Source organism: Rhinatrema bivittatum, chromosome 9 (assembly GCF_901001135.1).
Source record: "Rhinatrema bivittatum chromosome 9, aRhiBiv1.1, whole genome shotgun sequence".
Taxonomy (NCBI): Eukaryota; Metazoa; Chordata; class Amphibia; order Gymnophiona; family Rhinatrematidae; genus Rhinatrema; species Rhinatrema bivittatum.
Window position 1 is genome coordinate 132,122,594 of NC_042623.1, and position 13,221 is coordinate 132,135,814.

General features: G+C 44.3%; 1 protein-coding gene across 2 annotated transcripts in view; it reads right to left on the reverse strand.

Moving 5' to 3' along the window:
- The window catches only part of IL20RB (interleukin 20 receptor subunit beta), an 88,288-nt gene that overhangs the window by 25,712 nt on the left and 49,355 nt on the right, over window positions 1-13,221 (reverse strand). For both annotated transcript variants that reach the window (XM_029617153.1, XM_029617154.1), the window contains exons 4-5: window positions 9,858-9,982; window positions 4,348-4,498 (exon numbers count right to left, since the gene is read on the reverse strand). In XM_029617153.1, coding sequence (XP_029473013.1) covers window positions 4,348-4,498; window positions 9,858-9,982 — 276 coding nt within the window. The remainder of the gene's footprint in view (window positions 1-4,347; window positions 4,499-9,857; window positions 9,983-13,221) is intronic.

The window sequence follows — 13,221 nt, forward strand, 5'->3', positions numbered from 1 at the left end:
GATGGAGTTGTGGCAGGTCAGAAGTAGCCGAGGCTACTCGGGTGGGCTCATCAAAGGCCTGTCGAAAATTCGAGATGAACTGTTGTAAGTTCGTTAGCGAGAAATCATTATTTTCCCAAAGGGGAGAAGCCCAGATTAAGGCCTTCCCATCAAGCAGGGACAGGATATACGCCACTTTCACCGCATCCGAGGGGAACTGCCGGGGCAACAGAGAGAACCGTATAAAACATTGGTTCAGAAAGCCGCGGCAGGTCTTTAAATCACCAGCGTAACGAGAGGGTGCCGGCAGTTGAGTCACTGAAGAGTCTTGACCCTCGGGTGCTGGTTCTGGGACAGACGAGGCCCTGGCATCCAAACGGACCGACAATTCCCCTACCAAACCAGTAAGGACCTCGAGGTACTGCTGTTGATACTGTAGCTGCTGGGCCAACCCTGGCAGATCCAAGGGGGCAGGCGCATCGGCCGAGTCCATGGCCTTACAATCTGTTAAGGAGTCTCAGTTTAGTGGACCCTTGGGCCGACCTGCAGGAGACTGGGAAAGATGGTCAATGTCTCTAGAATGTGGCAGGCCAGGAGGCAGATGCTCAAGCAGGACGTAGAGGTGCTCTTCACCCTGGAAGCTGGTACTCCCCCAGGAGGAGCCTGTAGGAGCCCAACCGCTGGGACTTAGGCGGCTTCACCCTTGGAAGCCGAAGCCCCCCCGGGAGGAGCCCGTAGGGGCCCTACCGCTGGGGCTTAGGCGAGTTGGTGATCAGGACTGGGAACTGGAACCAGACTAGGACAGTAGAAAGTACTGTAACAAGGCTCGGTTTCTGGAACCAGGCAAGAACTGTAGCAGGGATCGGGTACTGGAACCAGGCAGGAACTGTAGCAGAAATCGGGTACTGGAACCAGGCAGGAACTGTAGTAAGACTCAGGTACTGGAACCAGGCAGGAACTGTAGCAGGAATCGGGTACTGGAACCAAGCAGGCACTGTAGCTGGCAAGCAGGAACCAAGCAGGTACTGTAGCAGGCAAGCAGGAACGGAGGAAGTAGCAAGACAACTCACTCCGGTGCACAGCACAACAGGGAACCAGGAGGTAAGGCCCATTGCAAGGCAAAGACTGAGTGTCCGCGGCCGGCTTATCAAGGCCACGGTGTCTGACGTCAGGAACTGGGCGGCGTCACCGCTGGCGGGAAACGGCCTAGAAAAGTGTCCAAGTGGCGTGCGCGCGCGCCTAGAAGCAGGGCGTCCATAGGAAGCTTCCCGGTGGTGCGGCCCCTGCGGGGACGCCGCCAAACAGGGCACAAACCAGGCCTCCAGAAGCGGGAGTAGGTCCAGGAGCACGGAGGTAACTGTCTGGTCACGGCACTTGCGGCCAGAACCCAAGACTTCTCCACCTGCAGCTCCAAAATTGGAGGCTCCCACAGTCAAAATACGCAAATTTCAGAGGATCCACTGGTGGGTACGGGCCACACGGGGTATTCAAAATGGCAGCCACTCTCACCTCAGCATGGCTATAACAGACCACGAAGATCACCCAGAAATCATCCCAAAGCTTCTCTCCAGGCCCACTTTGCAAGAAGTAGTTGGAACCCTGTCTGAACCCCTATGATGGAATCGCTACCCCCCAGTGCAGGAGACGCAGTGGGAACCAGCTGTGTTGCTGTTGATTTCTACAACCTCCACACCGCCAACCCCTCTCTATCAAGCTGACATGTGGAAAAGGAAAATCTGCTCCCTGTACTTGGCCTGGAGACTTCTGATAGGGCCTCCAAATGTTTCAGTCAGGCTGTCCACCATTGCCACGAGCTCACTTTTAATCACGGCTCCTTTTTTTTTTTTTTTGCCAAAAAAATTATCAAAAAGGGAGCCATTTAGGAGAATTGCAAACCAAGGTTGGGGGAGGAAAAAAAGATGGAGTAAACTGATTCACTGCTCCCTAAGCTCAACCAGGCCCAGCAGGACCTGAGAGTGGAGCCAGGCTCTCTCACTTGGGAGCCTGTTCCCATGCTCAACCAGGCGACAGCAGGATCTGGAAGAGGAACACCAGATTCGCTCACCCAGAGAACTTGGGAGCCTGGCCTCTAGATGCTCAACCAGGAGAACAGCTTAAAAACTATTGCACTAGAGCATTAGAGGAGTGGCCAAGATGGCGTCAGTGAGAGAAGTTGGCTTGTGAAGCTCCTGCAACGCCGTTGTTCTCTCTGTTATTTTTTTGATTGCCGGCCTTCCAGAGATGCCACACTTGAAGCGTAAAGGACGGGTGAGAGAGGGTGCCCCGACCCCCGCAAGACCTGCTCTAATTCAAACGACGTTGACGGGTTTCCAGCCCCAGTCGGAGTTAACAACCCCGGAGAATCCCGCTGAGCTGCGAGGCGGGGAGCAAGCGCCTACGCTCCAGGGAGACGTCACACTCAGTCCCGGGGCTCCTACAACTCCTACTCCACCAGGCGATGCCGAAACTGCTCTACACCCAGGCTCTGGACGAGGACGGATGGCATCCTTAGAAATGAGCCCTATCGGGGAGGGGGCAGTTGGAGGGATGGCATCGATAGAGAGACCGGGAGGATTTTACATCTCCTCCCCACAAATGGAGGGAACTATCGGCACTGCCCGAGCTGGAACCAGCGAAATGGAAGCTGGAACAGTTGTAAGGATTGCTCAGTCCCCAGGAAACCTAGAGACTCAAGGTATTTCGCTATCTCAAGCTAAAAATTTGATACCTTTTCTACCGACTGAAAAGCCTAAAGCTGTTACTATGGATTTAATCTGGCAGGCAATTATGTCAATGCAAAATGCAGTGTTAAACTTATCTTTGAATATAAAAGAAATGCGGACAATGCTTCACAACTCGATCCCAGAAATAAAACAACATACTTCTTCTTTAATGAAGGTGGAAGAAGAAATAAATAAGATAAAGAGTGTTCAGCTCTCTCTAATTAAAGGAGAGACTATGTTAGAAAAGAAAATGGAAAGTATAGAAAACACCATAAGATATAAAAATTTAAGGATAATAAACTTTCCTAAATGCAAAATGACTTCCCCTAAAGAGCCATTAAAGAATTATTTTCAAGAAATACTGCTACTACCACCTGAAAAGTTACCTGTAATACTGAAAGCTTATTTTTTGCCGAAGAAAAAAGATGAAAATGTGGAAGAAAATATACCAGCAGAAGTTACATCATTGAATGTTACGGAACTGATAGAAACATCTTACAGTTCCCAAATTGAAATGTGAGGAACTTTACTGGTAAAATTTAAGCTAACAGAGGACAGAGATAACATATTAAAAATATTTCTAAGTAAAAGATCTTTATTATATTTGGGTCAGTAGCTGTGGGTTTACCCTGACGTCTCCAAGGAGACGCAGGCAAGACATAAGAAATTTTTAACATTGGCTAATCAAGCTAGAACGTTTGGGATTGTATTAAGCATTAGATTTCCGTGTAAATGTGTTATGAAAATTGATGGTGAAAAATTTGTTTACTATGAACCTGAACAGCGAAATTCCTAGAGAATCGAAGGAACCAGGTGGCAGAGCCCGAATTAACATCTTCCTTATAGATGTAGGGAAATAGGTATATACTCCGTTATCTCTCAGTTTTGGTTAGAATATAATTTTCTCTTTTTTTATTGTGAACTTGCTTAAAGAATGGCACTCCCCCCATTGTTTGGTAACATGGAGTCAATGAATATATGTTAAGTTTAAATGTTTGGAGGTTTATATTATCCTTGGATGATATATATATTGTTATCATTTGTACTCCTTAATAATAATGATGATTGAATTTAAATGTATCAAGTTTTGAAAAGTGCAAAATAAAAAAAAAAACTATTGCACTAGGAGCCACACAAGCTCAACTGGAAAGCCTCAGGCCAGAGTGCGAGTAGGTTGAAGCCTGGGAGCTGAAATCCTGCTGCATCAATCTAAATACATCACATCTGCTGGAGACAGAGGATACTAGATAAGTGGTGGGTGGGATGTGGGCGTAACAGGGAAGATTTACTTATCCACTAATGTATCTGACTAAGTTAACCAGATAAGTTTCTAGTTAGCAGGTCTAACTTATCTGGATATAATCAGTGGCATAGCTGTGCCACTGAAAATCCCGATTGAGTTAGCTGGATAAGTCTTATCCTGCACAACTTTAATCAGCCCCATTTCAGTTGTATCAGTGCAAGGTGTATTCCTTAGCTAAATCAGTGCCTTTTCATTGTTATTGCTACATTGTGTTCTCCTTTGGTAAATCTTTTCTTTTTAAGTCTTATTGTTAAAGATGAGTTCTTTAGTATATCAAAGCTGAAGCGTAATATCCTTACCGTGCCCAGCTACACATACAGAAATTAAGGCTTGGCACCTTACCTGATACAGTTACACATACAGGTGAACTGAAACCACTGCTCCTGTTTATGGCTCTGACATATGCTTGCACTTTCACACAGTAATCTGTCTTTGCTTCCACAGTCTCCAGGTGCACTGAGGCACTGGCCTCAGGTACAGTCTTTCTATGCACCTAAAAATGTGTAAAAACAAAAATAGATCAATCTGTTAGGCTAAACTATTTAATAAAATCGCTATTAAAATAATATAATCCTATTGATCCAAACAAGATCCCGAAGCACCTGATAATTAGAATACATCAGATAAAGGCAAGCAGCCACCTTCTGGGATATGAAGACTAGCTATCAATGCTGGTGCCTTACCTGTATGACAACTTCTTTTTTTTTTTTATATACCGACATTTGATCTGAGATATCACATTGGTTTACATTCAGGTACTTCCCTATCCCCAGAGGGTTTACAATCTAAGGCCTGGATTTATCAAAATGCGATAGCAAAAGGGGTGTGTTTTATGCTAATATTCAGTTTATCACAATTTGTGCTAATTACCTATGCAAAGAGCTAAGTTAGCACAAATTGTGATAAGTGCCAGACCTACTGTATTTCCTGCATTTGACCACTGGGGTACCACTGTTAATGGTCAGAGAGAGAGAGAGAGAGAGAGAGAGAGAGAGACTAGCCATAGTGTCCTCTCCCTAGATAGGTATTTGTATCTCTATGGGAGGCCCCCCCTAGTAACTCGAAGTGAGGTTTAGATATTAGTGTAGGGGGTTAGGGGCCACTTTGACATTCAATGTGAGATGTACGAACAGAACAGTGGTCTCTTGTGAAGATTTGATGGCCTTTGGAGTGAGGAAACTCACCCCAAGATGAGATTTGTGCAATGTTCTCTCCACCTAGCTTGATGGACTCTCTACCTGGGTAACATAAAGCTAGGTGGAGAGAACATTGCTCAAATCTCATCTTGGGGTGAGTTTCCTCACTCCAAAGGCCATCAAATCTTCACAAGAGACCACTGTTCTGTTCGTACATCTCACATTGAATGTCAAAGTGGCCCTAACCCCCTACACTAATACCTAAACTTCACTTCGAGTTACTAGGTGGGCCTCCCATAGAGATTCAAATACCTATCTAGGGAGAGGACACTATTTTTTCTCTTTTTCTCTCTCTCTCGCTCTCTCGTGTGCTCCGAGAGCTTTAAATCCACTCAAACAGGTCTTTCAGGAGACATTGCACAATGCGATAAAAACATACCGCCCGGTAACGCAAGCTATCGCACAGCTTAACGCTATTGAAAAAGGTGTAGTTAACATCGGCATTAAGTCTGTGCGATAGCATTTCACAGACTGGCAAACCCAGCCCATTCCCTGCCCCTAACTCCTCCTCTTTTTCAAATTTGCATCGCACCATACAATATGGTACTATCACATGCGTTAAAGACTTTTCACATGCAGTAAGGGCCTATCGCATGCGTTAATGGGGCTTTTTGCATGCGATAAGCCCTTAACGCATGCAAAAACACCTTAGCACATTTTGATAAATGACCCCCTAAGTTTGTACCTGAGGCAATGGAGGGTAAAGTGACTTGCCTAAGGTCACAAGGAGCAACAGCAGGACTTGAACACTGGTCTTCTAGTTTGTAGCCCACTGCTCTAACCACTAGGCTATTCCTCCTCCCCCAACTTTCAGATGAATGACAGCAAAAGAAACAATGGGTTTGATATTCAAAAGAATGATGTACACAGATAAAATCAACTTTCAACCACATATATCTAACTGGTTAAAAATTCTACTTCCCTGCCACCATTCCCAAATCTAAAATGTTAGCTGTGAGCACAGGTTTAACCAGATGACTAAAGGGCCAGGTTTTGAAATTTACAGGAAGATTTACAAAGCCGCTATAGTCCCCAGAATTTGCCCCCTTACACAAGAGGGCAAGGTCAGGTTGACGTCATTTTGGATAATGGTGTCACCCGGGCCCGGAGCAAGGGAGCACTGACCACCAATACTTTAAATTAGAGAAACGGGGAGGTTCAGGGATGAGGTGGGGGTAATGGAGCTCCCTCCAGACCACCAGGGTCCTTTTTAATGGCTGGGGCTTGGAGACGGGCCACTAGATCCCTCTCTTTGTCCAGTCAGGGGCAGGAAGGCAGCAGTAGGGGAACTAGGAGGAACTGAGAGGAGAGAGGGAGGGAGCTGGACAACAGCAGCAACACTGGGGAGAGAAAGAGGAAAGGGAGACAAGCAGCATCAGGAAGCTGAGAGAGGGGCAGCGGCAGTTAGGGGACAGCAAGACAGCACCATAGGCAGCAATGGGAAAAAGAGAGGCCAATATCAGAAAAGAGAGGGAGCAGGCAGCATTTGGAAGAATAGAGGGAAGGGGCATTTTTGGATGAGAGGACGCAGGAAAGAAACAGATTCATGCAAGAGGCAGTACCATTCAGCTTTCCAACTCCTACCCCCTCTTTCATCAGCCACTTCCATTTCCCTCTCTGTCTCTCAATCTTTAAATGGTCCTTCACCACCCTTGTGCTCCCCCTATCAGCTTTTATCCAATCTTCTCCCAAACTTCCACTCAATCCTCAAGTCCCTGTGCTCCCAATTCCCACTCTCCCTTCTACCCCTGAACCTCTACTCTCCTAAGTTTACACTGTCCCCCATTCCTGAGTTTCTGCTCCACCAAGTCCCTACTTAATCCCCCAGTCTTGCCCTCCCATCTTTAACCCAATCTTTAATCCTCCATGCTATCCCCCTCCACTCAAGCCCCATGGCACTCTCTTCCACTCAACACCTTATCAGTTCCTACTCTTCTGCCCACCCCATGAGTTGCCATGACACTCTTCCCCCTTATCTCATGAGTTCCCATGGAACTCTTCTTGCCCTCCACCTCTTGGGTTTCTCTCCTCCCCAACAAGACGACTACTATAGCTTCTCCTGTCTGCCTTCCTTCCAGGCCCTTCTCTCTCTCTCTCTCACCCCCAGGGGAGGATGGCGCAGGACCGGTGCAAGAGTATTTGGCACTCTAGGTGAACCTTTGCTCATGCATCCCCTTCCCCCAAAATACCTCCAGCATAATGCTCCCTTCTACCAGTGGCAGTGACTCCAGCACATGTCTCCCTTCTTTGATGGTATTGGTTCTGGCACAGCATCTCTCTTGGTTTTGTGCTGGTGGGATTTTGCTACCCCCAAAATTTTGGTGCTCTAGGTCAGTGGTCCCCAACCCTGTCCTGGGGGCCCACCAGCCAGTCGGGTTTTCAGGATATCCACAATAAATATGCATGAGAGAAATTTTGCATGCACTGCCTCCATGACATGCAAATTCTCTCTCATGCATATTCATTGGGGATATCCTGAAAACCCAACCGGCTGGTGGGCCCCCAGGACAGGGTTGTGGACCACTGCTCTGGGTGACCACCTAGTTTGCCTAATGGAAGCACCAGCCCTGGGGTGGCAATCAATTGCTTCTAAACTGGTTCTCCTACTACATGATTCTCTACCTCCTGTATGGGTCAAATAGCTGATCTGAACTGCACAGAAGGAAGAAAAACCAGCTGCAGGAGAAGCAGGTGCATCATCGGTCCTGCTACCCTGGCTGTGGGGGGCAGCACAGCATTACACCGCCATTAACCTATTTCCCTAGGGCTTTAGCTTAGGTGGGGGGAGAGCATAGAATCAGCACCATTTTTGGCCTGGTGTGAATGCATCAAAGTTTCAATCCTCTCCCTTCCTGCCTCTACTCCAGCAGTAGGCATGAAGCTTAATAGCATGTCAACTTTCTGTGCCTCGAAGACTGATGCCACAGGAAGCTGATGATCTATTAAGTGCTGCTCCTGTTGCTGCAGTAGTGGCAGGAAGGAAGAGGATCAAGAGGACAGCATAGGCAGATGACAATCAAGCAGCAGCATTTGAGAAGAGTCTGCTTTTTCTTGCCATTTTCACTTCCAGGGAACCCCCTGTGATACTTTTGCAGACCCTTAGGGGTCCAGGGATCACAGGTTGTGAACCACTGTGCTAGATCAACCCTCTAATATAGAGCAGTAGACTCATATCTATCTTGAATTTTTATTCTACTGCCAAAAAGTATTACCTCACAGCAAATTCATTTCACCCAAAATCCATTACACTATTAGGCCAAGCAGTGTAAGAACGTTAAAAGTAATCAGGAAGTCTTTCCTGAGTAAATGGTTACAGTTATATTGTTACTCATTTGGCTTCCTCTCCCCTTCCCTCCCCAGAAATCATGGGTTTGGTGATCGTGCGTAACACAATAAATTCAGATAGGAAGGCTTCAACAGCTTATTTTGTACACAAAATTTGCAACAAGCTAGAACACTGTGGGTGGTGCCCACTATTCTCACTTTCAATTCTTAGTGCCTCCCCAAAGCAAAAGGCACTTCAGTTTCTTGGTGCTATACTTCCCCACAAGCACAGTGTGCTTGGAATAGTCTTCCTGAACTGGTGCGTCATGCTCCCTCTCTTGCCGTGTTTAAATCCCATCTAAAGACCCACTTTTTTGAAACTGCTTTTAAATCTTATGCCTGATTGGCTGCTTTTAGTCTTGACTAATTTTCTTTAACCAAGTCTCTTGTCCTGTATGTTTGTCTTATTAGATTGTGAGCTCTATTGAGCAGGGACTGTCTTTTTGTATGTTTGTACAAAGCTACGTATGTCATGTAGCACTATAGAAATATTAAGTAGTAGTAATAATAGTAGCAACCTTGGGGATACTGGTTTGATCCAGCTGATATTGGCTGCTCCACAGCACAGTGGCTCATTTATAGTGGTGTTTGGGGTATCCTGTCCTTCCTGGGTATACATGTGACTCCTGGTCTTATTTCTCCCAGTGTATTCAGGGACATCTTCTCTAGAGATTCCCAGCCACTCAGTTACAGAGCTTTAGGCTCTCCTGCCTTTAACTAACAAATAACAGTTTCTAACTGTCTCAAAATACACAATAAACTAATAACAGTTATTTAATTCAGGACACTCACAGTTCACATCCATTTTCCTGGGTTTCTATATATATACACTAATGTCCTTGTGGAGTTGAATATGCCTACCCACCCACCCCCGCAACAGGTTCTCCTCTCCTGTGATTGTGGTCGGTTGTCTCTTCTCTCCAGTACCTGCAAGCACATGCATGCATGGAACTACAGTATGGGCCATAGAACTGGCAGCTCCAGTACAATCTAATGGCGTAGCAAAGGGCAGAAGAATAGTAGTAGCAGATGCAGCAAGCAGGAGAAAAAGCACAGCCAGTTCCCATCCAGGTTTAGAATATATTGAAATGCTCATGGTCTATCTGACAAAAATCAATATTCTGGAAAACGTGGAAAAAGACCATAGTGTAGTTGAATAATGGTTGAACAATAATCATGACTGGAAGGTATATCATGATATGATTTTCAGAACGAAGAGGATAGGTAAAAAGGGGGAAGTACACTTTTGTATTAGAGATCAGTTTTTCGATATTCATTCATTCACTGCTCCCAGATCATGAATTAGTAGAAATGGATCCATTACATGCTTACCAAAGTCTCTTCATCTTTCCTCCAGTAAAGCAACTCATACTCAAAGTATGGCCCAAGGTCTTCCAGTTCCACAATGATGTGCACGCCATCTGTTTGTACCTTCAGTTTAGGAGGGGTAAGGAAAGCTGAAAAGCAGACATCATAACTATCAGGAGGATATAAAGTGAGTGCAGAGAATGAAATGTTTTACTAAGTAGAAAAATGGAAATGGAGAAATTGCTTGCAAACATTGTTGCTGACTGAACCTATACTGTCCAAGTCTCCAGCACATTCAGCCTCTAGGCTATGCATTTTGCTGAGGTCTTAGCAGGCCTGGTGTAAAAGGGGTTAAAGGGAATACCACAATACACGGACCCAATATCACTCGTCCCAAAATATCTGAGTATATTTAGACAAATAAATGATAAAAATATGGCAAAATAATTGCTGATAGCTTTACTGAGTCTCGACTAATGGAGCAAACCAATTAACAGGGAGGATAACTTTCAATACTGCTTGTGTGCACCCAATTACATATTATGTGGATGCACATAAAATTACTACTGAATGTTATAACCTGCATGGATTGGATATGCACAGGTTGAAAAATACAGGTACATATGCATGCACAAATGGTCACATATGTAAAATTCATGAGCTGCACAAATTCAAACTTATCTGGAAAAGTAGCACCACTTAATAAGATAAGATTTAGATTTATTAGGTTTTATATACCGTTACTAAGGACCCTTCGTAACAGTTCACAACAATCATGAAAGATCATGCTATATCAAATAAATCATTGATAAGCCTAAAATACATCATAAATACCTAAAATACATCAATTATAAATCTAAAATATATCATAATTAAGCTAAAAATACATCTTAAATAATCCTAAAAAATACTTCATAATAAAAATAAAACAACTAAAAGTACTATGTAATTAATCTAAAAGCAATTAGTTAAGATCAAATCTAAAACATATATGATCTTAAAACTAATGACAACTCCTCAGCAAAAAAGTAATGGTTAAAACAAGCTAAAACATTTAACAAGTTCATCACCCAACTTTCAAACAAGAACGCCATCCTCAAAACTGCCAGAGACAAAAAGTTGAAATAAGGATCATATTAGGAATGGCTTTTACTGCCCTGATATTCCTCATTAGAGAAGCCTGGTAAAGAAATAGAATGATTGAGATGAAACACTGCCATCACCTTTGGAAGATAGGAAAGTACATGACAAAAAGATACAGAATTTGATACAAACACCAAAAGAAGATCCTTACAGGATAGAGCCTGAAGTTCTGCAATATGCCGAGCCAAGCAGATTGCTATTAAGACACCATCTTTAAAGAAAGTTCCTTAACTGAAACATATCTTAGATGCTGAAAGGAAGGTACCTTCAGGATCAAGTTGAGATCCCACTGAGGAACCATTGGCCTATAAAGTGGACCCAGTCTTTTCACTCCTCAAAGAAAATGGGACACATCTGGATAGGAGGCGACCGAGACCTCCTGAACTCTACCGCAGATACAAGAGATGGTGGCTACTTGAAACTTCAAAGAGTTTAAGTTCAAACCCTTCTTTACCCCTGCTGGAGAAAGGCTAAAATGAAAGGGATGTTTATTTGTTTATTTATTTATTTATTTATTTCGAAATTTTAGAACCCACATTGATCACAACATTCCAGGTGGAGTAACATAGAAACATAGAAAATGATGGCAGAAAAGGACCAAACGGTCCATCCAGTCTGCCTAGCAAGCTTATCGAAGCATCTGCTGCGCCATACAAGTCATCCTCTTACTTAGTTTCCCAAACCATCAAACTCATGGCCCTTGTTGGTTGCTGTCTGAGTTCAATTCCCTGTTACCTCTTGCCGTTGAAGCAGAAAGCAATGTTGGAGTTGCATCCAAAGTATCAGGCATGTTGGTTAAGGGTAGTAACCATCACACCAGCAAGTTACCCTCATGCTTATTTGTTTTACCCCCAAGCTTATTTGTTTTCAAAGAACATAAAATCCAATATCCTTATTGGTTGCTGTCTGAATCTAATTCCCCTTTTCCTCTTTTCCCCCTGCCATAAAAACAGAGAGCAATAATGGAGTTGCATCAACAGCATGAAGGCTTATTGGTTAAGGGTAGTAACTGCCACACCAGCAAGTTACCCCCATGCATTCTTTTCTTCATTTCCATCCTCTAGCCTTTAGGGAAAACATTTTTCCATTCTCTTTTTCTTCTTTTTAGCGTGGATCTCTGTCTGTGCCAGGCTTAGTGCAGAAATTCCAGAACTGACATTATATGTTATACCATGAGCAGCCTTTAGTGCTCAGTCTAGACTCTAGCTATTTTCTCATAGACTTTTAATTAATTAATTACAAAAAAATAAAACAGAAACAGCTCTGCTTACCTATAAAATTTTCAAAAGCAAAAAAAAGCATTGCAATTCATAGCTAGTCAGTATTGGCCTTTACTAAGCTTCCTTATTTTCCCTGGGGCCCCCTGTTCTCTTTGGGCATATTTCTTTCTACAGAAAATGCCCTCAGAACAGAACTCCCTTTCTGTCTGTGGCTTAAGGTGAACCAGGTTAAATGTCTGGTCCCATGCCCCTATGAAATCTTTCACTATTTTTGTCTTAACTACCTCCTCCGGAAATTCATTCCAGGCATCCTCCACCCTCTCCGTGAAGAAATATTTCCTGACATTGGTTCTGAATACTCCTCCCTGGAGTTTCATTATGTGACCCCTAGTTCTACTGATTTCTTTCCAATGAAAAAGGTTTGTCGATTGTGCATCATTAAAACCTTTCAGATATCTGAACGCTGTCTCTTAGCTCCCCTGCACCTCCTCTCCTCCAGGGTATACATATTTAGGTCCTTCAACCTCTCCTCGTAAGTCATTTGATGGAGACCCCCACCATTTTGTCACCCTTCTCCTGACCATCTCCATCTTGTCTCTGTCCCTTTTGAGATACGGTCTCCAGAACTGAACACAATACTCCATCTGAGGCCTCATCAAGGATCTGTACAAGGGGACTATCACTTCCTTTTTCTTACTGGTTATTCCTCACTCTATGCAGCCCAGCATTCTTCTGGCTTTAGCTATCGCCTTGTCACATTGCTTCACCATCTTCAAATAGCTAGACAGTATCACCCTAAAGTCACTCTCTTGCTCTGTGCACAGCAGCCCTTCACCCCCCAAGACATACAGCTCTTTTGGATTACCACACCCCAGATGCATGACTCTGCACTTCTTGGCATTGAATCCCAGCTGCCATATCTTCGACCACCATTCAAGCTTTCTTAAATCACATCTCATTCTCTCTACTTCTTCCGGCATGTCCACTCTATTGCAGATCTTAGCATCATCCGCAAAAAGACAAAC